The sequence below is a fragment of the Paracoccidioides brasiliensis genome (assembly GCF_000150735.1).
Source record: "Paracoccidioides brasiliensis Pb18 unplaced genomic scaffold supercont2.3, whole genome shotgun sequence".
NCBI classification, from domain to species: domain Eukaryota; kingdom Fungi; phylum Ascomycota; class Eurotiomycetes; order Onygenales; family Ajellomycetaceae; genus Paracoccidioides; species Paracoccidioides brasiliensis.
Window position 1 is genome coordinate 117,557 of NW_011371360.1, and position 26,984 is coordinate 144,540.

Sequence of the window (26,984 nt, forward strand, 5' to 3'; positions counted from 1 at the left end):
CCAGCCATCATGAAACATCCCACCTCAACACCCCCATATACATTTATCACTCTCTACCCACAATCATACTACACTCCTCCCGACACACCAAAGTCCTTTTACAGGGTTGGCAGAACCCGCTCTTTTTTACTCGACTCCACCTTATTCTTAAAAACAACCCTCTTTTATATACCCCCCACCACAAGTAAGAATAAAACTTCCGTCCTCGTTTCTTCTCCTATTTATTGTTCTATTGGAAAAAGGGAGGTATCGGCTTAATTTTTTTTTTCTTAGTCAAAAAAAAAAAAAAAGCCCCTCACCCAAATAAATTCTACCCTCCCTTTTCTTACCCTGCCCCCGCCCAAAACCCACTCCCATTTTTTATATTCCCCCCCCAATTTGGGACGGGCGCCAATAGGGGGAGCCCAACAGGGGCTGGCGGTCATCTCTCACTTTTGTCGTTTACGGGCTGCGAGCAAGGGAAAAAAAAAAAAAGAAAAAAAGAAGAAGAAGAAGAACAAGGAGGAGGAAATACGGTAAGCCGGTTGTGCCTCTGCATCATCCCTCCATCCATCATCGGGGGCCCGCCCAGCTAGAGAAAGCCGCTTTCGAATCCAAAACTCACTAAAACCAATGTTCTCTTTCTTGTGGGGTTGCGAGCCGTCTGGGCTCTCCACATCCAAGGGTCAGTTTTTTCTCTTGTCTTTTTCTTTCTTGTTTTGTCCTTCGTTTTCCCTTTGCCTTGTGTGGCTAGAGCTTATGTGTGCCGCAGAGAGGGTTAACTATTCGGGGAGAGAATTATTTTATGGAGCAGGGGCCAAAGCCGAAATGGCCCATTCTACGTGCCAGAGCAGATGGTATCGATTCAGGGGGTCACAGTTCAGCATGTGGCAGCGTGGACAAGTAAGCACCTAAGCAGCCAACGTATTAACTATTAGTTACCCCGTCAGAGAAGCCATGTGTATGTCATAATTTTGGAGCATTAACTAACTAGATTGACTAGTTAATTAATTACTGGTGGTGTTTTTGAAGATGATAAACAGATGTCGAGGGCATGTTTTATGAGATATTCAAGAGTTCTTTCTTTTGTTCTTTTTCTTTCCGGAGGGGTAGGAAAGTGGTTATGGCGTACACAATGGGATGACCTGAAAGATAGTCAGAAGCCCAAGCCGTTGGGCTTTGAACAGCAGTGAACTGTAGGCGATGAATTATCACCGTCTCCACTGGCTGATCTGAAAGGTAATTTTGCAGATGTTATTCATGCAGCTTTTTATATGCCTGCCTATTTTACCACTTCACCTGGCCTGAAGTAAGCATGAAGCAAGTTTCAAATGGGGGTGAAAGAGAAAAAAACAAAAAACGAAAAAAAAAAAAAAAAAAAAAAATTCCCAACATCAACAAGTCAACGGTGCATAAACCCTGATACCATAGGTTTCAGGTACGTAACTTAGTGGAGAGTTTCTACTGGCTGGCAAGTATAAGATGAGATAATCTCATCAAATCAGCGCCAGGATATAACTAGTTAATAGCCCTTGCAGCCCTCCAATAAACTTGCTGATCATCATGATCACGGTCACAGACGGGCTGGCGACCAGATGGCGTAGGGTTTGGGGGGGAGGGAAGGAAATTGAGCATCTTGGAGATTGGAGAATTGAGATGGAGGCAAGCAATCCCATGGTTTCCACGTAATGTCTCGGGCACACATTTATTTAACTTGACGGCGTTGTCTGCAGTTGAGTTGGGTATTTGACTGACAGATGTCCCGGTGGCTGGTGCTCATTCCATATCCTTTGCAAATAGATGCATTAATTGTTCAGAAGCAGGTTGTTCAGTTTCTAAGTAGTTATGAAACCGGGCATTTTCCCTTCCCACATACATTTCCTCCATTGATTGGCATGATACCAGACCAACTTTGCCAAAAACAAACGCCTCTCTCCACCCTTGGTCCAATCGGAGCAAACCTGAATTTCACATAATACTCCTTTCTGGTCGGTAGCTCTTCGGTTCCAACATCTCCTCCCCGTGGTATATTACATATGTATAAACAAAGTAACCATGATTTCCAGATTTTTGTTCACTTATGCCACCATCTTTGTTAAAGTAGTGTAACCGACGACGATCGATCCACGGGTTCAACCCTAGCGTAGGGACGATCGTTGGGGCGTCGACCATCCAGATTAAGAAATAGAACAGAAAAATGAACGCCGATTCTCGAAAGCGGATCCTGGAGGGTGGGGAACAATTTGCTGCAAGAAACAGGGGGAGGAGCGCGACAACAAATGCACCACATGAAAGCGATCAACCTTGGGATGGAACGGGCACGGGCGGCGCTGGTTAAACTTCTCGTAGTAACGAGATGTTTTAAGCCGGCCTTATGATCGTTGCAGGTTGGTAGATATCCACGGATATAGGATATTTACCGCGAGCTTGATCCCCTAACCGCCGTCCGTATCTCGTTCTAAAATAAACTCCTCCAGGAGTGTAATGATCACTTGTTATGATTGTAAGAATAAACAAATAATTACACCACATTCAATCAATCAACTGGGAATGAGAGGATGAGAAGGGTTTCGGGTGGCCTTTTCTATTATCTTTCATGAAGGCTCATGCAAACACACATGCCTGAGGCAAAGTCCAACTCCTATGAAGCTGTCCTCTCGTCACATGGAATATCTTGAGAGAGACATGTCCTTCCAAGTTTCGTTTCTGTTGTTATCAGTCTATAACCCGGACGATATCATCTAGCGTGGTTCTGTACAAAATCTATAAATGAAACAGTGACGAGTGTCAAAAAGTCCCGAACATTGCTATAATTCTCTTCCTCAATAAACCAGGAAATAAACTACTCTCCCTACCAAAACCTTTCTTAGAAGGAAGGGGGGGGAAAAAAACACCCATCCATAGACAAGCTCCCTATTTCACACTGCTCTCCGGCAACCTTCCAGGCTGTGAAACTACGTAATCAAAGAGTAGTTCTTCCATAAGCGGGCCCTGCCCACAGTCATTGTGTAAATAGAGGCCAATCGGAGACTGTACCAGGGATTCGCGAGCTCCATTCCACCCGTTCAATCAGGTTTGGATGAAAGGGCTTCAGCTAAGGCCGCTTTACACCTTTCTATGCTTTCTCCGCTGATCACCCCTGGGGCCGCCACGGTCCTCAAGAAGTCCAAGACTTCGGGCTGTGACGGTGGAAATACGTTCTTCCTTGGGGAATTTATGGATACAGGGTGAGGTCTGAGGAATAGGCGTTAGAGGTAGGTTCTCTGAGCGCGGAGGGAAGGTTGTTGCGAGGGTAGGCACGGTATCAGTGTCATCCGAGATTCACCTTGAATCTGTATTGATTCAAGCAAATACCATGATGAAGCTATCTGACCCACTAAACTAAAGTCCAAGGACATCCACTGAGGAACGAGTGTATTTCCAAACAGAGTTATCCGGGAGGGCTATCAACAAGTGTTTGCATGGAAAGAATCTACCTTGCACCCCTCAGATAAGTTCAACATAAACACACGAAATGTGTGCGTGTTCAACAGGAATTTTCTTGAATGCAGTCAGCTTCATCGATTTTTCAACTTGGTCCACCCACGAGTCCCCTTTGGCCGGTGATTGTCGACCGTTTCCTCATCTGCGTGACTATCGTCATAAAGAGATTTGGCAGTGATGAAGCTCACGTCCGAAGCACTTGAGTAGAATTTTGAAGTCACAGTAACAGGTTCTTCTTCTTCCTTGCGAACCTGTTTTTGAGACTCTTCATCCTCCCATTCTGTTCGGTCGAGCAACTCCCACTCCGCACTCGCCATTTCCCCTAAAAGAGTGGATTTTAGTTTATCGGCAAGCTTGGTTGATGAAAGCAGTTTCCATTTTTTCATAAACTCTGTCCCTTCCGCACTTCCAAGGAACGAGTGCGCTGTTCCGTGAGAATAGTGGCCAAACATCGGGGATGATCTGGTTCGCTGGAGGTTGTTTTTAGGAGCATCTTTATTAGTGTCTTGGAGTTTTGCTTGGTTGTCTCGGGTTGACAGCACTCTCGTAATGGCTGACATCTGGGAAGGCTGTGCAACGAGTAGCATCCATAAATTGTGACCCACGTCGCAGATATTCTCCCAAGAATCGAAACCAATGTCTAAGCCTTGAGTACGACACACCCATGATATATCCCAGGCTAGCAGAGCAACACCCTCGATAAATAACCCATATGTAGCGGGATCTTCTTGTGCAAGCTTTGGCAAAGATTTGTTGATAAAAAGTGGTCGTGGACGTGGAAGTGGCCTGACATCGGCGGTTCGAGAAGCTGTCGGACTTGTCGAGGTTGACTGGTAAGGCGATGTGCCGGGAAATGTTGCCTTTCTGGACGAATACGAGGATGACGGTGAAAATATGGTAGGTAGAGGGTAATTCCGATGAGGTAGGGTTATCTCTGCAGGTAACCGCAGGGAGAGGTAATGCGAAACAAGGCATAGAAGATGGGAGATGTAGGTAAGGGAAGTGGTAATATGTGTATGATTTGCGCCTATAAATCCAAGTCAGCCATGATAGTAGGGCTATGTCTTCTAGAAATACCACACCATTTAGATCTCTGAGGTCGAAAATATTGACACCTCCAATAGTGTAGACAGTCACAAGCTCACCATTCTTGCGTCTGGATCTCTGGCGCAAGCGATAGAGGTTGGCAACTTCACGACAAAGAAAAACCCTAGACTGTGCTGTTTTATCATGCAGGCTGTTCCACAGATGTTCTGTTTTCTTGATATTATTTTGCACAGTAGAAAGCATCGATGCTCGTCGATTATCGACTTGATAAGTTGCGGATCCCACATCGGACCGCCGTAGTTTGAGGAGTGCCTTGCGGTGTGCAATTTTTTCTTTACCTTCCCTTATTTCCTCCCTCAGTGCTCTGATACGGTTGAGAATCGTCGACGTCCTCGCAGCCGACTGCGAAGAGCGACTCTTGGCTGCCTGGAGGACCCAAAGAGACGAGTGTTGTTGGGATTCGGAACCATCTGGTTGTTCATTCTCCGCAAATCCAATATTACCTGTATCTTTAACCGCAACAGCAGCTTCGATTTCTTTTCCAAGGGCCTCCTTTTCCAATAGGACCTTGGCATGGTCGAACCGAAGAGGATAGAGGTGATTACGGGAACATGTCGGGCAGAGAAGCTGGAGTCGGGTGTTTGGCCCACGATTACATACGTGGCAGCTCATAACCGGAAATTTCGAGAGAGGAGAGCTATCTATGGATTTCCAACGAATGGTTGGGTTTCCATACTCCACCCAATATCCCTCGAATGCAGGAACTGTTGAGGGTAGAAACGACCGTTGAGATAGGCAGAGAGAGGTAAGAGCTTAGGAGTAACTTTCATGACTCGTGCTGATAGGAAATTGAGGGTCTTTAAACATTTATATACCCCATCAAAGGCACTCAACGATTTTCAACCGAATTCACCGCAGGAACTGAAGGAAACTCGGTCGTAGTCCAAATGTTGTCTGGTGTGAGTCGAAATCGATGGAGTTGATGTTGCCTCGAAACTTGAAGAGAAACTTGGATGATGTCACCTGATATTTAACTTCGAGGCGAGCAGTTTTTGTAGTGTTTGCAATGTTTGCACCAGTGGCTACGATAATAAGGGAAGGACGCGCCTGCATCTCGTGGACGGCTTCTTCGACAAAGTCACGGTAACAAAAAGAGATGATATCATGTCTCCAGTTCAGAAGACAACAAGCAGCGGGGGTTAGATTGATCACACGGGATTTGGGATCCCGGGTGGCATAAGTAAGTAACTAACGTTACCTGACACGAGTGTGGCTTGCTGTTAGCCTCCCAGAACAAGCTGTTGCTTTGAGTGCACTTCTGTCATTAAAGCTGTTTCATCTTAACACAGATATCACCATGTCGAGCAATAATTCCAGTCCAGAATCACCGATATCTCATCCAGATTCTGGGGATGTTTTCCCAGAAAAGGTAGACCCAGATTCAACCCCCAAAGCCGAAAATACTGGAACTGGTCCGGACATTCCCCAAGATGCCATTCGTAAGGAAGAGGATGCGGTGGGGGAGGCATATCATGGATTGGCACTCTCTCTTCATGATTGTGATTGGGAACAGCTTCAGAAGAAGTTTACAGATGCCATGGATGAGAGAACCCAGGTAGAAATGACTCTGCATAGAGAAACTGCGGAGTTGCTTGAGGTTGGTTCCTTTACACTACATTTCTTGAACTCTGCTCTAATTTCATATCCTAGATGTTCATTGCGTGGTCACAAACGACAGTCTCCTGCGACGAAGATAGGGCATATAAGAGGTAATGATAATGACCCAAGCCAACTTCCATGAAGATATGAAAAGATTAACCGCACGTGCTTTTCCTCCATAAAAGGTTCAAAACGCGAATGAGTTTCACGCAAAACCACGAAACAAAACTCGAAGAGAAGAAAAAACACTGTATGGTGGTTTCCTGCTGTAGTAATAACATATTACATACTGACAACCTGCAGATGCCGATGTTGTAAAGGCATTTGAAAATGCTCTAGCGCTCCTACGTGTTGACTGAAAGATTTGGTGGATTTGCCGGAGACGAGACCTGCTTAATCACGTGCTTATTTTGTTAGTGGAACGGTCTCGTGGAAAAGTGCAGCCTCACCGCTTTTCGTTGTTCTGCCACTCCAAGTCCTCGTTGCCTACGAAACCTCCAAGAAGCGATGCCAGTGCATTTATTGCTTTTAAGTTGCTGTTCGCATTTCTACTATTATATCTTGTTTATACCAATGGAAATATGGAGGGTGAACCATCCAAAGATGATGTTGCTCTTTTGGAGCGCCTGAATGCTCTGAAACCATCCAGCGTCCAGCTGGGGCGAACACCGTTCGTAAACATTCTCGAATTCAAGTTAGCGCACTTAATAAATGGTTTTGATTGACGATTTGTAGTCTCCCCATTGAATTTTCGGATACAGATGCGCAGGAAGCACCGGTTGGCGACTTGTCGACGCGTTTCATCGGACTTGGTACCTCCACTTCATTTGGGCCATCTGAACTCCAGCAAGACGATATAGGCTCTTTCATTACATCTGGAGATGAGATAGAAGGACTTCTTTCAGACCTGCAAAGCAAGATCTGGGGAAAATCCCAAGAGCTAGATAATGCAGAGGATGTCGAATATTTGCTGAGGGAGGCTAGGGGGTTTTTACATTCTGCTTCCCATTACCAGGACCTGAAAGGCCATGTCATACATTCGCCGCAGCCATTTGCCACCAAAGAAAGTGATAATAATGATAGCTCAGAAGATAGGGACGCTGGTGATTACCTCCAAAAGGGTTCTTGATGAGGTCAGTGCGGAGGATGATCCAACAAAGCCGGCAGGGTCATCAGCCCCCGCTCCCTTCGAACCCAAAACGCCCGACAAAACCACAACCCAAAGCATTTCAAAGCCAGATACAGAAGCATCCGCACCTCCGTCAACCCCACTATCATCTATCCTAGAACTCCCCGCAACCCCATCCAGCATTATTTCCCCACAACGACACAAACACCAACCCGAACTAGATACCACCTCACCAGACCTCCCTTCCGCCCCGAAGTTTGCACCCGCAGAATGCCCTATCCATATCATTAATAATCGTCACAGCAGACGCTGCAAAGACGTCGATGATAATTTGAAGTCTTTTTGGTGTTGTATTTGCAGTGACGATGCGACGATAAAATGCCTTGATTGCGATGCGGAGTTGTTGTATTGTATTCGTTGTTGGAGGGAGATGCATGTTGATGAAGGGAGTGTGGAGGAGAGGGGGCATCGGAAAGTAAAGTTTGAGAGGGAGAGGTAATCAGAGGGGTTCTCTTTTTCATTTAAAAAGCAGAGTTTAGGACATAGCATAGTTTGCTCCCATTCGGGGTTCACGAGGTAATCGTTGGGACTGGTGGAGTAAGTTACATATTTACCACGCTCATATTTTAGATATATATTGGCCTTTCACTACCATGAAGTATCATCCATATGTGCTATATGACAAATTCTGTAACTGGGAATTATTGAGGTGCAAAATCCTTGGTCTGTTCAGGTTTGGAATAGAAAATCTCACAATGGTAATCTGTGCAAAATAACCCGAGCACAACGTGTGTAAATCCAATCACCGGCTGAAATACCAGAGGAATCACCTCTTCCGGCCAAACCGCCTCAGATAACTACAGTGCTACTACGAAAGTTTCCATTTTCACTCCCCCAAGCACAAACCAACCTAGTCCTACTAAGCCTTCCTTGATAGCCATCCAGACTCGTAGGAAAACCATATACAACTCACTTCTGTCAGAAGCACCAGAAAAAGGCTAAATATCCACAAGCAAAACTTAGTGTATCAAATGTGCATTAAAATCCTACATTTCACTCCCCTTTCACTCCCGAGTTCCTCGACCAGCCGAGCCGGAAATATCGGCCGTGATTGCTCGTCCCGTTATATCTTCCCATGTAGTTCCGAACCTACTCCCCGTAGCTGCAAGTAGCCCTTCCTCCTCTGCTTCCTCCGCATCCTCGTCGAGTTGCCGCTCGTCCAGCTTTGGTGTGCGGAATAACATGACGAGAAAGGCGATCAGGGAAAATCCTGCAGCGGAGGAACAGGTTAATAATTTCGATATTCTCCTTCTTGTTTTATCTGTTATGTGCAAACTGTGGACGCTTAGAGGTGGTATTAGATTCCTTTATCATTACGTACCTAGAAAGAAGAACTGCGCCCAGAAATCAAATATGCCGAAGACTGGGAAATTCAACGTGATGCGGTTCAGGAATGTGCTGACAACCGACGGCGTGCAAATGTTCTTAGCGAAAGGGCTCTCTGCTAGTTCTGAGCAAGGTTTAATGAGAGGTTCGAGCCCTGTGCAATCCGGCTGCTCACCGGGATACTTGGGTGGATGGTCGCAGAAGGTCTGTGGGCCGTATGTCGCATATTGCGGGGCCACGATCATTGAGATGGAATAATTGAGTGCAAGCGTGATCAGAGTCAACACCACCGTCGCGATAAGCAGTGCCTGAGGTGACGTATGGCCCTTGCGGATCTGGAATATTCTGATCCAGAAAAAGCGTATTCCTATTGCAGTGATTCCAACGATGGAGCTGCAGAAGAAAATGAGAACTAGGAGAACGAAAAGAACATAATCGACTGGGAAGGATTTGGCAGACTCGACGAATGCCCAGTTGATGGGATTGAATATATTTATTTTGCCCAAAATATAGCCGCAGTGGCCTTTGCAGACGGAATTATTCGCCTTGTCTATGCCGGTTAGGAGCATGGAGCACCATATTAATACCGCAATACCAAGTAAAAGAAGACCACCAAGGAGTTTAAGCGGGCGGAAGACCGCCAAAATTTTAAACCACGCTTTCAAGAGCCAGGTGCCCCTGTCTTGTTGAGCCTCTGCTGCCAAGCGTTGCCGTCGTCGTAAAGTTCGTTCCTCCCGCACTAGAGAATCAAGTTCCCTTCGCTGCTTTGAAGATAGGGTGTCCAGATTTCCACCACATCGGCCTTCTAACTGCCGCTGGCGCTCGATATTCTCCTCCAGCCGCGAAGCTGTGCTGGCTTTGAGGGTTGGGCTGGAAATTGAAGGGGCCGTTTTGATAAAAGAGACAGGGAGCAAGGCAAAACCGACAGATGTGTACAAAACGTAGAGAATAATTCCATTGGTGATAAGCAAACCAAGGCCAAATGTTAGAGCTCGTTCTCCGTCTGGAATTGGAAAGTTAGCATCATTTAACATTTGAATGCATGCCCAGTGTACACGTGTTTTCTCGGGAAGGGATGGTTGGTGAAAGAACGTACGATTTTCTGTTAACAACTTTCTAAAATAATCTAGATCAAAGTTTGGCGCTTCCCTGTTTCGCGCCACAGGAACAAAAAACCCAACGAGAAACAGGATAACTGCGAACAGAATAAAGGCTATGGTGTATTTGAAAGCTCCCCAAAATCTCTTCCCCCAGGTCTGCAAGCCTTCTTCAGCTGCAACTTCATCATATTCTTCGTACCAGAAGTAAGTGAACGGCACTACTAGGAGACAGAGCACCGCGTCCAGAGAGTAAAGGGAGTAATAAACGACTGTTAATGAGTAAGTGATTTTGTCAACCTCATCCTGCGTTGCCCAAGGCTTTCTTCTACCCTGTTTGGATGAAGTGGTAGACGATACCAAAGCCACATCAACTGGTAGTAAAAGCACCGTGGCAAGCAACGCTGTGAGGGTAAATATGCAAACTGCAGTCACATACGCAGACCGCTCGCGGGGCGTTTGGTAGATGTAAAAGAAGATAGATGCCACTGCGATGAGGATGACAACAACGATCGCGTATACTATCCATATCAAAGTAGACTGTAGTAATGCCATAATGAACGGTAGATCTAGAAATTCGAGAGCGGATATATGGCGTGTGGCATCAACAGGTGGTTCATGGGTATCTCTGGCTTCAATGAGAAGGCTAACGCTTGATCATGGAAAGCAAATTCAGCGCAAAACTCTCATGGGTAGCAGGAAACCAGAGCTAAACACATCATATCTCTAAATTTTATAAACAACAACACATTCATGTATGTAAGATGAATATCAGAATATCTCGATGTTTTCTTATTGTTGAAACTTGATATTCGCATTTGAAGCTGTCATCATTATTTCCTTCTTCGGAATGACACCACGTGATTGTTTAAAATGAGAAGCTTTAACCATAAGGGGACTAGCAGAAACCTTAAGAGCGAATTATACGCTAACCCAGTTTTGGAAAGATGCCATTTAGCTAAGCAGAAGTGACAAAAGAGCGTCAATCTTCAACGCGAAACCGACGAAAACCAACACCTTAAACAACTTTATGAATTGTCTTGTCTGGCTTCCATATTTCATTTTCTTTCAATGCTTTAGTAATCCTCATGGTCAGCTAGCGCTCTGTTGTCTGAACTCGGAGAGTAGGCCTTCGACAGCTCTCAAGTTCAGGGCCCTGGTTGATATTGATTACCTTTAAACATGCAATGTTATACGGAGCTGTTGCCGCCTTCAGGGGTAACGCATGTTTTGTCCGTTCCCTTTCTGTCGGGGATATCTAACAACTTGATAGTGGCAAAGACTACTCTACTCCAAGTGTACAATCTGGTTAACGTTGTCTACGGATCTGGTCCTGGCCAGTCCGATGAGAAAACTCGGTCCCAGTACTCCAAACTAGTTCTAGTGGCTGAATATGCTCTGTCCGGTACTGTCACCGACTTGGGTCGAGTGAAGATACTTGATTCGAAAAGTGGTGGAGAGGCTATCCTTGTTGCAACCAGGAACGCTAAACTCAGCCTGATTGAGTGGGATCCAGAGAAACACCAGATTTCCACAACTTCTATTCATTATTACGAGAGAGATGATGTTCACATCAGCCCATGGACTCCGAATCTTGCCGCCTGCCCTAGTCAGTTGACAGTCGACCCTAGTAGCAGATGTGCGGTACTCAACTTTGGAAAAAAAAACTTGGCTATCTTGCCTTTCCACCAGATGGGCGATGATTTAGTTATGGGTGATTTTGATTCAGATCATGATGAAGAACGCCAAATAGATACGAATCATACCGCTGAAGAACGGGATGAGGCAAATAAGCCTGATGGGCCAGTGTATCAAACTCCTTATGCATCGTCCTTTGTGCTCCCCATAGCAGCGCTGGAGCCTTCGATGCTCCACCCTATTAGTCTAGCGTTTTTATACGAATATAGGGAACCTACATTTGGCATTTTATACTCACAAGTGGCAGCATCCTCTGCTTTGCTACATGATCGAAAAGATGTAGTCTTTTACTCCGTTTTCACCCTGGACTTGGAACAGCGAGCTTCTACCACTCTCCTCTCTGTTCCACGGCTCCCCAATGATTTATTCAAAGTTATACCACTACCTCCGCCGGTTGGAGGTGCGCTATTAGTTGGATCTAACGAACTCGTCCATGTCGACCAAGCGGGAAGGACTAATGCTGTGGGAGTGAATGAATTTGCGAGGGAAGCCTCCAGCTTCTCGATGGCTGACCAATCAGATTTGGAAATGCGCTTGGAAGGCTGTGTTGTGGAGCAACTGGGAACCGAAAATTGTGATATGTTATTAGTGTTGCTAAATGGTGTTATGGCGGTGGTCAGTTTCAAACTTGATGGACGATCGGTATCGGGGATATATCTGCGGCCAGTTTCTGACCAGGCTGGAGGCGCCATTTTAAGAACCAAACCCTCTTGTTCGGCTCTTGTTGGCAGAGGCAAAATCTTTTTTGGTAGCGAAGAAGGGGATTCCATGCTCATTGGCTGGTCAAGACCTTCAGCAGGAGCAACGGTGCCTCCAGCGCCAGAAACTGGCGAGGACAACGTTGCGGAGCTATCCGAGGATGAAGAGGAAGAGGACGATGATGAAGATGCATATGAAGATGACCTGTACGCCACTCCAGTGACACCGGGGATTAATTCCCGCAACACTACATCTGTGAATGGCACCAGCCTCAACGACTACATCTTCCGAATCCACGACCGCCTCTGGAATCTAGGTCCTATGAGAGATATTACCCTAGGACGACCTCCCGGCTCACGAGATAAGGATAAGCGTCAGTCGGTTTCCAGTTTGTCAGCATATTTAGAACTCGTCACAACCCAGGGATATGGTAGAGCTGGAGGTCTTGCAATTCTCAGGCGTGAAATTGATCCGTATGTTATTGATTCTTTGATGATTAAAGACACAGATGGAGTAAGGTCTGTGCATGTCAAAGATCCTAAACTGCCAACACAAAGTGGATCACTTCCTGTAAATGCTGGGAGTAACTATGACCACTATCTTTTGCTATCCAAGTCCAAAGGTTTTGACAAAGAAAAGTCAGTTGTCTATAAAATGAGTAGTGGGGGACTGGAGGAGACTCGAGCACCGGAGTTTAACCCCAACGAGGACCGAACCATTGACATCGGGACGCTCGCTGGTGGCACCAGAGTGGTACAAGTTCTTAAGGGTGAAGTCCGAAGCTACGACAGTGGTATGTTGGCTGCCTTGATTACTTGCAGGAGTACCAGATTAAAATCAAATTTCGATATTTACTTTCCTTTTCTACTCACCCCGTTATTAGGAGAGTGCCCGCTACTTTTGATTATGGTATAGCTAATTTGCATTTAGGTCTTGGTCTCGCTCAAATATATCCAGTGTGGGATGAAGATACAAGCGAAGAGAGATCTGTGGTGCATGCAAGCTTTGCTGATCCCTATGTTCTTATTATCCGCGATGACAGCTCTATTCTGCTTCTTCAAGCAGACGAGTCTGGCGACTTAGATGAAATTGAAACAGATGGTATCATAGAATCAACAACATGGATTTCAGGATCACTCTACCAAGATAAATACCGGTCGTTTTTGTCCTATGAAGGAACTCCAAACAGAAAGCCATCTGACAATGTTCTTTTGTTTCTCCTTAACTCCGAATCCAAGCTTTATGTAAGAACATACTCATGATCGTCTTTTCAGTATCAGAAAAACAGACTGACCGTATTTGAAGATATTCCATCTCCCAAATGCCAAAGAGCCTGTTTATACCGCCGAAAGTGTTGACCTTTTGCCACAAATACTTCCAACAGAGCTTCCCCCAAGACGAACAACATATCGAGAGTGTTTAACGGAGATTCTAGTCGCAGATCTTGGGGATTCGGTCAGCAGAACCCCATATTTAATTGTGAGTTTTGCATTTCTGGCTCATATTTTCTACTTTGACTTCAAGCTTACCGGACACACATTTAGCTACGATCTAACAGCAATGAGCTCATATTATATGAGCCATACCATACTGTCCAATCCACCGAAAAACGACTGTCTGATTTACGGTTCTTGAAAATCGCCAATCACCATTTTCCAAAATTCCTCCCTGAATCAAACTTGGGCAATCTATCGGACAGCGATCGCCAGCTAGCGAGACCATTACGTGCTTTGGGGGATGTTTGCGGCTATCGAACCGTGTTTATGCCGGGAAACTCCCCATGTTTCATCATAAAATCGGCGACGAGCATTCCACATGTTATGAACCTTAGAGGGAAAACAGTCCATTCATTGAGTAGTTTTAATATCCCAGCATGTGAGAAAGGGTTCGTTTACGTTGATACTGATGTGAGTGCCTTCTTCCGTCATATTTTACGATGAGAAACTTACCTTGGCTGCCTAGAATGTTGTGCGAATGTGTCGATTTCCAAGAAACACTCATTTCGATGGCTCGTGGGCTGCACGAAAAATTGGCCTTGGAGAGCAGGTGGATAGTGTCGAATATTCCTCTTCGTCGGAAACTTATGTTTTAGGAACGAGCCAAAAAGCTGACTTCAAACTACCCGAGGATGATGAAATCCACCCGGAATGGCGAAATGAGGGTATGATATACACCCTTTTTTCTCTCTCTCTCTCTCTTTCTTCCCAACAGCAGCGAGGCAAATTCTAATTAAAATTTTATAGTTATATCTTTCTTTCCCCAGATCGATAAAGGGAGTGTTAAACTTCTAAACCCGAGGACGTGGTCAATTATCGATAGGTACGGACAATTCCAAACTATATATTGCCATCGTGAACCTATATTGTTAACACGCAGCTAGCTATCAACTGCGCACTGCAGAGCGTGTGATGTGCGTCAAATGCTTGAATCTTGAAGCGTCCGAAATCACACATGAGCGTAAGGAAATGATTGCGGTGGGCACAGCGCTGACGCGGGGCGAAGATATCGCTGCCCGTGGTTGCATTTACGTTTTCGAGGTCATCAAAGTGGTCCCGGAAGTTGATCGCCCCGAGACCAATCGAAAACTAAAGTTAATCGCAAAGGAAGAAGTCAAGGGAGCCATAACATCTCTCTCTGGTATTGGCGGACAAGGGTTTTTGATTGCTGCCCAAGGCCAGAAATGCATAGTTAGGGGTCTCAAGGAAGACGGTAGTCTTCTGCCGGTGGCATTTATGGACATGCAATGCTATGTCAGCGTGCTTAAAGAGCTCAAGGGTACGGGTATGTGCATCATGGGGGATGCTTTGAAGGGCCTATGGTTTGCGGGATATTCTGTAATTACTTCTCAATTACAAATGCCGGCACAATATCAGCGACTAACTCCAAATTTACAGGAAGAGCCGTATAAACTATCACTTTTCAGCAAAGATGACGGCAGTCTCCAAGTAATGGCAGCCGACTTCCTTCCTGATGGAAAACGCCTTTTTATCATGGTCGCAGATGATGACTGTAACATACATGTTTTACAGTATGACCCTGAGGGTAGGGGAAACAACTGATTTTCCACCATCACAATCCCAATAAAAATTATTCTAACAACTTCCTAACAGACCCGGGCTCTGCGAAAGGTGATCGACTATTACATCGCAGTACCTTTCACACAGGCCAATTTGCCTCAACACTTACCTTACTCCCTCGAACATCAGTACTCTCGCAAGGCCCCGAAGCCGAAGCGAATGCCATGGATCTCGATTCAAGTGGCCCTCTCCATCAAGTGCTTGTAACCTCTGAAACGGGATCAATCGCGCTCATCACCCCTGTCTCCGAAATGGCTTACCGTCGGCTCTCAGCGCTGCAATCCCAGATGATTAATACCCTCGAGCATCCCTGTGGCCTCAACCCCCGTGCCTTCAGGGCTGTTGAGAGCGACGGTATTGGTGGACGGGGTATGGTTGATGGTGATCTGGTGCAGAAATGGCTTGATTTGGGCACTCAGCGAAAGGCTGAGATAGCGAGTCGCGTTGGTGCAGATGTGTGGGAGATCCGTGCTGACCTTGAGGCTATTGGCAAAGCGGGGTTGGGGTATATGTAAAGTATATGACTTTTGCTAGATTTGATATTTATTGAGCAATCCTTAATTAGGGATTTACGCACCTAATCGTGGAGTCAAAATTTCAGCTGGAGAAGCCTTAAAGCTAGCTGGTCAAATAATCAAAACTTTAGAACACACTCGCCCACTCATCAAATATGCACTTGGCGGAATGATTTGTTCGTATTTCTCTCCCAAAGATTCTATAAATACTGGTCTCAATTAATACTGCAGGTCTACACAAATTCACATGTGAAGTTAGCGCAGATATCTCGATAAATATACAAGCCCCACAGCAATGATACAAACACCGCTAGCAAACAAAGCAATCATAAACTCTGCGCCATTCAACCCCCCACATTTACAAGGCTGGAAAGCCTCTGCTATTCCTTAACCATTGCTCTTCGCAAACAACTCCCGCGCTTTACTTTCCAACTCCACTATTTCTTCTGCGCATGGAAAAAAGTGATAAATTAGCTACCAGAGTTCCTGTCTTTTATTTATTTTTTTAATTTTTTTTAATTTTTTTTTTTTTTTTTTTTGCGTAATCTCATCATCCCCCTTTTGCCCACAACATCCCCCACACCCGAAGTAACGTCTGTAAAAGAACCAACGAATTACCAAAAATATGAACCGACTAACTTACTATTCCTCTCCACCTTCTCCTCATCCACCTCCAACCTCAACCATGCCCAATAAATAATCTGATACGTAAGCACTCCGCCCAGAAAGACCTTAGCAAAGGCCCGGCCAAAGTTTTTGTATATGGCAGTCTGTAGAGATAGTCATTTCCACCGCGCGCATGGCGCCGTTTATAAAAAATATGGTTAGATGATGGGGGCGATGATACGGCGCGGGGACGATATTATATCCACATTTGCAGGGCAGAGAAAACATGCAAAGCTAGAATGGAAAAAGATTTCGTTGTCATATATACTTACATGTGGCGAGGGTGCTTTGGTGGTGGGTTGCGCTGTATTATTGAGGGATTGAGGTGTTGAGGTAAATGTTCGGCGGGTGAATGATGAACATGACGATGTGAATGATGAGTGTTTCAAAATATATGGTTTTGAGGATGAGGGGAGTAGGAGAGAATTTTGTGGTTTGGGTATTAGGTAGCGAAACATGGCGGGAGAGTAAAATAAAAAGGACATTTTTTTAGGTGTTGAGGGGTTTCCGCTCCGTATGTTGAGCGAGATACACGGAATATCGAAGGTTTGGCGGCGGAGAAAGGTTGAGCGGCGGAAAAAAGAGGACAGCGGAGGCCGCCAAGAGTTTGAGATCACGTGGTTATATGCCCGCGGCCCCCAAAAGGGGAAGGCTCCCTAGCCCCATTTTTGAGCCCGTTTCTTCACTCTCTTCGTCCGCATTGAGGAGTCAGGGATGGGGTAATGGATAGCCCGTGTCTAGGTAGATGGTAGGAATGGAATTTTTCCATGCTAACTCTGATCATCTAATCACCTTCTTTTCCCCCGGCGAACCCCTGAAAAACCCATCCACCTAACTTCAGATGTCAACAAATTGATATCAGGGTTATTTGTGCCGTTTCTATTATTGTCCGCTAAACTCAAATTACTACTCTGGTATAGTGTCTCTATAGAGTCCTATCCAGATACATCAAATATACACCGATAAATGGGATCTGGTCGGGTAAACCAGTTAGTTCACTCCGGTGGCCCGTTCGAAAAGGCATACATCCCACCCTTTTCCAACCAGAGCTTCTTAACCAGTAGTTAAGGAGGTGTTAGCTAAAAGTGTTAATGAAGATACTGACTGTACTTGCTTTTCAAAGAAAATATCTTGGCAATGGATGGTGTCGGGTAGACCCTGGTTAAATTTAGGAGCGCTGTAATATGAAGAACCAGTTTTACCATGTTCAATACTGAATATGTGGTAATTAGTTAACTAAAGTAACTAACTAATTAGTTAACTAGGGTGGTTGCTTATAAATCAAGTTTCACTAGTTAGCTACTGTTCCTACTCCATTCCCCTACGCTCAGAGTTGGTTCGTGTTAATTGAGGCATTTCGAGTTTTGCATTATTTAGCCAGTTGGCATCACGAAACGTTCGAAAATCTGTTGCTGCAAAGGCAGACTGCTCAATTTGGAAATGCCTATGGGATGACGCCGGCTGCATTGCATCGAGAATTATAGAGGCAGCTAGAAGTAGCATTTATTACCTAGCATTCATTTACACCCCGAGTCAACTGTCAACATCCCGCAGGACATAATTTCGAAGGTAAACAAATCAGTTGGATTCTTGCTCCGTCTAAGCGATCACGTGACATGGGAAGGCTGCCCCCCAGGCACGCGCTGTTGGTTGGAATGCGGAGTTGGAGTGGAGTGACAGGCGACCAGCAAACACTAAGGACGATAAGCTTGTTTTTTGAGCCGCACCTTGCCCCTGACGTCGATCCCTGGGGATCTTGCATGTTGATAGCTTCAAGATGGGATTGAGAAAGTCTGCCGGAGACATTTGGTGCAGGGTGAATTCCGGACCAAAACAACCTCAAATCCTGTTTCCGGGGGCCTTGCCAGCTCCCAAATATGTAGACTTCGGAAGCCATGATGGTTGTGGTGGTATTTGGTGGTTGGACTCTTGTTGAAGATGTGGGCAAAAGATGCGATATATAGTTGAGGTGGTTCAACTTGGAGCCGGACCCGTGGGAGCATTCAAACCACGCAAAGCTACGGGGGGGGGGTGTGTTGTTTGGTCTCAGCGCGGCTCTTCAAATTCTGGCAAGTGGCGCCAAGGCCAGCCAGCCCATCTGCCCGCTAAACTTCATCGGTCCGTAGTGTGGTATTAGTCAGCAGATGCCATGCCTGGCCAAGACTAGCGTCGGGGGGCTGAAAGCACCCACCGGGCCAAAAGCGGCAGGGAGGACCCAAGAGGAGGCTTCTGCTGCTTCTCCTGACCCAAAGCAGGAGCGCGGTGAGAGAGACAGCAGCAGAAACAACAACATATGTAGACCCTGTACCTGTACGCACACTGAGATACCATTAACCTCTGCTTTGGGCTGCTATATCCATTCCTTTCACTCCTTTTATCCTCGGTTAAGATTATCGTGTTGGTGTTCGGTGCCTGCTCGAGCGCGCATATCTTAGAGGAAAACAGGGAAAAATCCCTTCACAACAACCACCGCGTTGATACCCACCTCCTTCTCGTCCTGCTGGCTTAAATAAGGATAGTCCTAGCTTTTCTGACTGATGAAATCCGTTTCCAGCGTTCGAGTTCTGGGAGGAGAGTCATAAACGTGTGTTGGCTTCAACTGCGGCAACTGCAGCTGTCCGGTCTTGCTCTTACCTCAAACTTCCTCCAAACTCCAAATTCCAACTCTAACCATCATCAACTCTTCTTGTACGTGGACGTCTTCATCTTGGTCCCTTTTGTGATAAGCAATGGTCGTTTTAGCTTGGGAGGGAATATCTACAATACATCACAAAAATAGAGATCAATTGCAACAATTTGCTAACATGGCAGTCGAAAAAAAGACCTCCACAGCACTCCGTGGACGCATCTTGACGTCATGCCGCGCGCTTCGAAACGTACTCTAGAGGAGATCGCGTTGAAATCGGATTCCAACGATGGCGACTACAGTGATTCCAAACCGCGTATTGCCCGGAAGTCTACAGCCTCAAAGTCCAAGTCGAAGAAACGACCTACTAAACGGCGCAGGAGAAACTCCATGGAGGATGATGATGATGAGGACGAGGATGACATATTCACCAGTGAAGATGACATTTCGGTCGATTCTGGATTGGATGAGGATGATCCCAACCTAGAAAGAACCGCTCGAGGATCCATTAAGAGAAGCGCAGCGAAGAAAGCCAACTATCAGATTTCGTCATCTGGTGAGGATGATGAAATGTTTGGGGAAGAAGAAGAGGAGGAGGAGGAGGAGGAGGAGGAGGAGGAACAGCAGGTGAGAGGGGAAACGCGAAATGCTGATAAAGGCAGAGCTACCAAGCGACTCGTGTTGAAGCTTCCTATCACCACCCAGCCAACCCCTGCACGCTCAACCAGAAATCTCCGGGGTCGTAGTGCTAGTAAGGACCATACGATGCCCACTGAATATCAATTTACCAGACGTACTACGCGCCGCAATTACGATGAGAGTGAGGATATTGTTGCACTTACTGGCTCTGGGCGACATGTGGAGACGGTACGTAAAGCTACACGAAGTCCAGAAGTAGCCACTCGGACGCGCAGGGGTGCTGCAACACCTGCCCATGTTCCATCCAAAAGCACCATCGATGAGGAAGAAGGCGATTCAATGCAGCCAGGGCAACATGAGGGTGATGCGATGATTGCAGAACCGGGAGCATCGCAGATTGAAATTTTGGAGAGCGACCAGCATGGGGAGTTCGAGGGCGATCATCTAACTGGGGAACATGTTGAGGAGATGGATGCGGAGCTGGATGGTGATGGAGGAGGCTTCGTACCTGAGTCAGACCAAGGCGAGGGAAATGATGAAGAAAAAGAAAAGCATGATGATGACGATGAAGAAAGCCCTCGCTCGGGAAGAAGCACACGGTCAAATCGAAAGCGTATTACCTCGGTTGAGACGGTGGAGGTAGTAGGTCGATTTACTCGCCGTTCCGCACGTAAAACCGCCAGTGCGACGAAAAGTTCGCGACAACCGCAAGAGGATGGGAGCGATTTTGAGCCCAATGATGACGAAGCTAATGACGAGGATTTATCTGAGTCGGAAGTTTCTCAACCCTCGCCACGCAAGGGTAGCCAAAATGCGGACGAGGCTTATGAAAGCAGCAATGACCGTCGATCCAGGTTACGGAAACGCCAGTCTCAATCCCAGACTCGAGTGGAGTCAGAGGCTGGCGAACTTGCAGAAGAACTGGCGGAGTTAAGACCTGAACGACGTCGCCGGAGAGCACAGAATGATATTGTCTTTGAAGATAAGCCCCGACGGAATCGAAAATTGGTTGATTATAGAATTGTTAGGCCAGAGATCGTGCTGCCTATTGATGAAGAGGACATGGCTTCTGGGTCCCCCTCTCGTCGTGGTCGCGGGGGAGGCAGCGGTTATCAAAGGACTCTCTTCTCAACCTATGGACCATTCGGAGGCGGCGGTGGTCCTGCACCCCTTCTAGGTGGTCCAACGGGAGCGGGTGCTGCGGGTGGAGCGGACAGTGATAGTAGCGATGATGATTCTGGCCAAAGGCCAATGGTTGGTGGCTTGGCAGGCATGACACCCACCTCTGGGCATGCACCTGGGCTCAGTATTCCTCCCCTTAGTCAAGCGTTTGGAACAGATGCAGCTCCGGGCTTGTCAGGCACTCCAGCAAATTTTGGAAAGGTGAAAGACAAACAAGCCCTGGCCGACTCTGATCCCCTAGGCATTGATCCGAACGTCAACTTTGATAGTGTTGGAGGATTACAAGGCCATATCGACCAACTGAAGGAGATGGTTGCTCTTCCCTTACTCTATCCGGAGATTTTCCACCGATTTCATATTGTTCCCCCTCGTGGTGTTTTGTTCCATGGACCTCCTGGTACGGGAAAGACGCTTTTAGCTAGGGCTCTTGCGTCCAGTGTGAGCTCAGAGGGCAGGAAAGTGACATTTTATATGCGAAAGGGAGCAGATGCACTTAGTAAATGGGTGGGTGAGGCAGAGAGACAGCTCCGCTTGCTTTTTGATGAAGCTCGCAAGACACAACCTAGCATCATCTTTTTCGATGAAATTGATGGTAAGTTTTCTTTATGTGTGGATTTCTCATTCAAATGGCTATATAATCTGATTTGAATGAATACAGGTTTGGCACCCGTCAGATCAAGTAAACAGGAACAAATCCATTCGTCTATTGTTTCCACACTTCTAGCGTTGATGGATGGAATGGATGGCCGAGGCCAGGTAATTGTCATCGGCGCAACGAATCGACCAGATTCTATTGACCCTGCCCTACGACGTCCCGGGCGATTCGATCGTGAATTTTATTTCCCATTACCCAATACTGAGGCCCGACGAGCAATTCTGGATATCCATACTCGAGGCTGGGATCCTCCTCTTCCTGACGAAATCAAGGATGAACTAGCGGAACTGACTAAGGGGTATGGTGGTGCGGATCTACGCGCGCTCTGTACAGAAGCAGCTCTGAATGCTGTGCAACGCAGATACCCACAGATTTATAGATCAAATGAGAAGCTCCTAATTGACCCGAAGAAGATAGAGATTCTGCCAAAGGATTTCATGATATCTATTAAGAAGATGGTGCCCTCGTCGGAGCGATCTGCCTCATCTGGTGCTTCTCCTTTACCTCCAATCATTGCGCCTCTCCTAGAAAACCCATTGCGTGAGATAAAGCAAATCCTTGCAGAGATTCTTCCACAGAAGAAGAAGCTTACTGCTTTGGAAGAGGCGCAGTTCGAAGAACCTGCCGGTCCAGCTGGGTTTCAGAGGGAGCGGATGCAGCAGGAATTTGAAACTTCGCGCATTTTTAGACCCAGACTGCTCATCTGGGGCCACCCGGGGATGGGACAACAGTATATTGCGGCAGCTCTGCTGAATCACTTTGAGGGTCTCCATGTGCAAGCGTTTGATCTACCCACGTTGATAAGTGACTCCACCAGGTCTCCCGAAGCCAGTTTGGTGCAATTGTTTACGGAGGTGAAACGACACAAACCCAGTGTCATATATATACCCAACGTGCAGACGTGGTATGACACGGTTGGTCCAACTGTTATTTCGACATTTCTTGGTTTACTACGTTCTCTCCCGCCTACAGACCCTGTGTTACTCCTTGGTGTACTTGAGAATGAAGGCGATAATACCGATTCGGCCATGATGCGCAATCTATTTGGTTTTTCGAAGAAGAATCGGTTCGACCTGCATCCTCCTGAGAGCAGGTGGCGGCATCAGTTCTTTGGCACGTTGATGAAGTACATTAAGAGTGCACCACCAGACTTTCCCGATCCAGAGAATAGGAAGAAGAGGAAGCTAGAACAGTTAGAAAAAGCCCCTCCTGCACCCCCGCGCCGGCCTCCTCCTCTGACAAGGGAGGAGTTGAAGGCGCAGAAGAAACAGGATAGGCATACTCTGAATATTTTGAAGATTAAGATTCAGCCGATTATGGATCAGATTAAGAAGTATAAGAAGTTCAGGACTGGGATTATTGATGAGAATCGGATTGGGTATTTGTATGAGGAGGAAGACCCGAATGTCGTGACAAGTGATATACCTCTGGAGCAGCGAACCACCTTCCGTCCATTTGAGAAGGGTGTTGACAAACATGGTGTACCCGGTTTACGTGAAACTGTTACTGGAAAGTTTTATTATAATATGGAAATTGTCACCATTGAGAAGCGGTTGTCGAATGGGTATTATAAGCGCCCGAAGGATTTTTTGGCGGACATCAAGCGGATCGCAAAAGATGCACGACAGTCCGGTGACCAGGATAGGCAGCTAAAGGCAAACGAGCTGCTATCAAACGTTGAGGTAGATATTTGGATCTTGGAACAATCAGATCCCTCATTGGTGACTGAGTGCGAACAGGTTTACCTTCGTGAGCTTGAGAGGGAGAGAGTTGCACTTGAAAAGTTAAAGCGAGCTGCTGGTGGGGATGGTATCATGGCTCCTCCGCCACTAATGAACGTTCCGCACGGAAATATGACGGAGAAATCGAATCTTTCGTCTGGACCGGTTATTCTGGGCGAACCCTTTAGCGGACCTCGTCCTGCAATTCAAGCAGAACCCACCACACTCATACGAGTGACCAACCAGAACACCATTACAAATGGACATGGGCCTAACACTAATGGCGGTGCTGGGGTTAATGAAACCGCTACCCGCCCTGTGGTCAGCTATGGCTCCGTCTGCGCCGATGGCGATATCCACATGTCGAATTCCGATGAGGTTCAGCATAGCGAACACAACAATACGGAGAATAGCTCCTTTGGGCAATCTGCCCAACCACGCCCGCCACATTCTTACACAGCACCCTCCCAACAGCTCCGGCAGCAATCTGGTCTCTCCAACTTATCACAGAAGGGAACAATGACTCCCATGGCCCCCGGCTCACAACCAGGCGATTATGCTAACGATGCCTCCACGACCCAAACAACGTCAGACAAGAAGAACTCCGGCCCTTCAGATGTGCCGAACCTGCAGACCCAGAGTTCACAGGGTGGGTTGGCAAGGCAGGAGTATCCCGATCTGAATTCGTATCCGGACCGTTTATCGGGAGACGAGCCTCTACCTGATACGCAGCAGGTCGAAAGTGGAGCGTGGGGTACACCTCTCTCCGGCATCGTGGATTTTGTAAACTCCCAACCAAGCTTCATAAACGGCAGTCAGCCGCAGGGCAATAATAACAGCAAACTCTCGCAACCATTTTCCCAGCCGCGAGTACCACCATTCGATGCTAGTGGAGTGAAGACAACAACGACACCCCGCCAGTCGCGTGTCAGGGAGCTTCTTAACGACGACGGGACGACACAGCATCAACCTGCTGGCAAACTGATTGTGGATAACCACCGGCTCGAATCGCTGCATCAGACATTCACGCAGAGGACCAACGGGCTTTCTGTGGAGCAGTTGGAGCAAATTAATACTAGTCTTATGGATTGTGTGTGGAGGATGCGCGGGGAGTGGAATCGGTTGGAGGTTGCGGAGGCGGTGGAACAGACATTTGAGGATGTGTTGATGGACATACAGTCAATGCAGGATTTTGGTGTGATTCCTTGATTAGGTGTCTTGTCTTGCGTTTGTTGAGTGTGGTTTCTTAATATATTTGAGCAAGCTGCTGGGCATGTATTAGATTGTTTTCTAATGAGGGAAACTGACATGTTTGTCGAGGTATCTATCGATGGGAAGTTGTTTATTTGCAGTTTTTCTAATTTCTCTTTTCTCTCTCTCTTCCCCCCCCCCCCCCCCCCCCAATCGATACCGCACCTGGCTTGTCTCTGGGGTTCGTTTTCTCTTCAGGTAGTAGTTACCTATGTGCCTGGTCCCGATCGACTCTCCACCTCTTTCATATACACCTTATTTATTGTTCTACGATACATATGGAGCTTGTGGACTTGCCCTTTGATCTGAGTGATAGTTAGATATATACAAGTTTCGTCTGCATTAGCCATAAAGACCTACTCCCAGAGCGAGCTGAAAAAGGATTAGCGTGGTCCGGGTCCAGACACACAAAGTTGCCCAGGTGTCATCTTACATAATCACTCCATCCCAACTTCGATCATTTCCAAGCAGCCCTGATCGACAACAAAACGGAATGCCGCAACGGAGAGACTGCACAACGACAATGCGCAGCTCAAGGATACCTATTCTACATGTGTTCTCCTTGCATATCCTTAGGTCGATACATTCTCTTATTTTCCTCTGAGGGACAAAAAGGAAAATCCTCCTCCGTCGACCGATTGGATCAACTATCCCATTTCCCGGACCCAGTTTCGCTGCGTCGTTAAGCTTTTTATACCCATTTTCTTTACCAACGATCTTTTGTGGGCCCCTTCCTATGATCATACCGTTGCGAATATTTGCGCAGAACATTAGCTTGTAGCTATTGTTGGTATAGTTGGAAGAACAAGGATACTCGCACCTCAAGCATTAGGGAGAGAAATAGAGCGAGAAGGGGACACGAAAGCAAAAGAGTGGTTACAATCCCTTTCCTGGGCCCCTAATTTGCCCTCACATATCTTCTTTATCTTTACACGATGGTGGACTGGCTCAGTCTATCCATCCCATTCGCCTATCTAGGCATCCTCATAGGGTCCTTAGCGACTTTCTCCTCGCTGTATCGGAAGCGGAAAGCTGGTAGGCCTCTCTTCCCCGTTGCGCATTCTTATATTTTACATCCGCTCTTCAGCTCTTTAACTGTGAGACACGAGGCATAAGTATACTAATATCTTTTCGTTTTGCTATCAATCTAGCGAAAGCCTCCTCCCTAACACCATGGTTTCCCCCCAACCTACAACGAGACGTATACCTCTCTCTCCTACATCTGGAGCCTAGCTTATCATCATCATCGTCGTCGTCAAAGGAGAAAAAAGCACCCGCTGTACCTGAGACGGTGCTAAAGGCAGCTCTTCTGCGACGCGCGACGGAAGATATCCGTCGTCTAATCCAGCTGCGCACCCAGAAGCCAGCGCTCGTTGGTTTGTTGCAGAAGGGTAGTGTTGGGGATGATCTGTGGCAGCGATTTTTGAGGGCGGAGAAGGAGATGGAGGCAGAAGTTAGAGATGTTGTTGCAGAGGTACGTTTCGCCCCTCGCTCTTTTTAAACTTTTGTTTTCGCACCTTACATACCTTTTTTTTTTTTTTTTTTTTTGGAAAGAAAAAAGTAATCTGCTTGGAGGGGCAAGAAGTATTTGGGTATTTGGGTTATAACTTTTTCATTAGGCCAATGCTTTTGTTCCCAACTGGGGCACAACCATCTTCCAATCCGCCAATGAAATGGTCGTCAACGCCTCATTCCGCGCAAATCTTGGAGAGATCCAGTCTTCCGTTAAGGAGGAGAGGGAATGGTGGAATAAGAAGAAGGCTAGTATTCAAGAGGGATTCATGAAGGAGCTGGAAGAGGATTCTGCAGTTAAACAAACCGGTTCGGGCCCAGCTTCTGGTCATAATAAGCCCAGTAGCAGTGATGAGGATGCTGTTCTGGTTGAGAGCGGTGGACCAGCTGTTGGTGGGGGTGGGAAGAATAAGAAGAAGAAGGGAAAGAAATGATGTTCTGTTTTGGCATTTCTAGTCCTTTCCCTTGCTCTTTTGTTCTATGAAGTTCCTGCTTTTTCCTGGTCAACCATTGTTAGTTGACGATTTAGCAGGACCGAGTCTATCTGTTATTGAAGGCTTTACATGGTCCGACAGAGTTTTTGTTCGAATACCACTCTCAGGGCATTAGATGGGTTGGATGTTGTTCCTTTTATTTCCCCCTTTTTTCTCCTTAATTCTTTTATGTGCTTTTTTTAGACATGAGAAAAAATGGTTTGAGGTCTTTGCTATATACTTTCTTTTTCTGCAGGTTCTGATTCTGAATGTCCCCTTCTTTTTAGCCCTGTAATTTTCGTATTTCCTTTTCCTTTTGTCCAGCCTTCTTAACTAAAGAACATCCCTACTTTAATTTTTATTTGTGTTAATTATGTATTACATTTTGGCATCTACTAGCGAATGACGGAGGCTTTCTATTTTTATTACTTCAACCTTTGTCAGTGTACCATATAAATTTCAACATGATATACCCGCAGTTCATCATATT

General features: G+C 46.5%; 8 protein-coding genes across 8 annotated transcripts; 4 read left to right on the top strand and 4 right to left on the bottom strand.

Annotated features, from left to right (window-relative positions):
- Positions 1-3,536: 3,536 nt before the first annotated feature.
- PADG_02425 (uncharacterized protein) lies at positions 3,537-5,181 on the bottom strand (the record flags this gene model as incomplete). Its single annotated transcript, XM_010760146.1, has 2 exons — positions 3,537-4,489; positions 4,545-5,181. 2 exons carry the CDS (start codon positions 5,179-5,181, stop codon positions 3,537-3,539), a joined length of 1,590 nt encoding a protein of 529 aa, XP_010758448.1.
- Positions 5,182-5,418: 237 nt separating this feature from the next.
- Positions 5,419-5,622, bottom strand: PADG_11425 (uncharacterized protein; the record flags this gene model as incomplete). The annotated part of the gene is made up of 1 exon (XM_010760595.1): positions 5,419-5,622. The coding sequence occupies one exon, from the start codon at positions 5,620-5,622 to the stop codon at positions 5,419-5,421; it is 204 nt and encodes a 67-aa protein (XP_010758897.1).
- Positions 5,623-5,866: 244 nt separating this feature from the next.
- PADG_02426 (uncharacterized protein) lies at positions 5,867-7,796 on the top strand (the record flags this gene model as incomplete). Its single annotated transcript, XM_010759680.1, has 7 exons — positions 5,867-6,166; positions 6,220-6,278; positions 6,354-6,418; positions 6,472-6,516; positions 6,586-6,838; positions 6,904-7,198; positions 7,257-7,796. The coding sequence occupies 7 exons, from the start codon at positions 5,867-5,869 to the stop codon at positions 7,794-7,796; spliced, it is 1,557 nt and encodes a 518-aa protein (XP_010757982.1).
- A 565-nt stretch (positions 7,797-8,361) lies between these two features.
- On the bottom strand, positions 8,362-10,335 carry PADG_02427 (uncharacterized protein; the record flags this gene model as incomplete). The annotated part of the gene is made up of 3 exons (XM_010760147.1): positions 8,362-8,567; positions 8,679-9,686; positions 9,780-10,335. The coding sequence occupies 3 exons, from the start codon at positions 10,333-10,335 to the stop codon at positions 8,362-8,364; spliced, it is 1,770 nt and encodes a 589-aa protein (XP_010758449.1).
- A 627-nt stretch (positions 10,336-10,962) lies between these two features.
- Positions 10,963-15,769, top strand: PADG_02428 (cleavage/polyadenylation factor CFT1; the record flags this gene model as incomplete). The annotated part of the gene is made up of 9 exons (XM_010759681.1): positions 10,963-12,970; positions 13,108-13,421; positions 13,483-13,656; positions 13,722-14,084; positions 14,140-14,338; positions 14,421-14,496; positions 14,558-15,011; positions 15,072-15,219; positions 15,288-15,769. 9 exons carry the CDS (start codon positions 10,963-10,965, stop codon positions 15,767-15,769), a joined length of 4,218 nt encoding a protein of 1,405 aa, XP_010757983.1.
- Positions 15,770-17,743: 1,974 nt separating this feature from the next.
- On the bottom strand, positions 17,744-18,332 carry PADG_02429 (uncharacterized protein; the record flags this gene model as incomplete). Its single annotated transcript, XM_010759682.1, has 2 exons — positions 17,744-17,925; positions 18,047-18,332. 2 exons carry the CDS (start codon positions 18,330-18,332, stop codon positions 17,744-17,746), a joined length of 468 nt encoding a protein of 155 aa, XP_010757984.1.
- Positions 18,333-19,292: 960 nt separating this feature from the next.
- On the top strand, positions 19,293-24,467 carry PADG_02430 (uncharacterized protein; the record flags this gene model as incomplete). Its single annotated transcript, XM_010759683.1, has 2 exons — positions 19,293-21,474; positions 21,541-24,467. The coding sequence occupies 2 exons, from the start codon at positions 19,293-19,295 to the stop codon at positions 24,465-24,467; spliced, it is 5,109 nt and encodes a 1,702-aa protein (XP_010757985.1).
- A 977-nt stretch (positions 24,468-25,444) lies between these two features.
- PADG_02431 (Sec63 complex subunit SEC66) lies at positions 25,445-26,455 on the top strand (the record flags this gene model as incomplete). The annotated part of the gene is made up of 3 exons (XM_010759684.1): positions 25,445-25,544; positions 25,661-25,983; positions 26,129-26,455. 3 exons carry the CDS (start codon positions 25,445-25,447, stop codon positions 26,453-26,455), a joined length of 750 nt encoding a protein of 249 aa, XP_010757986.1.
- Between the last annotated feature and the right edge of the window lie 529 nt (positions 26,456-26,984).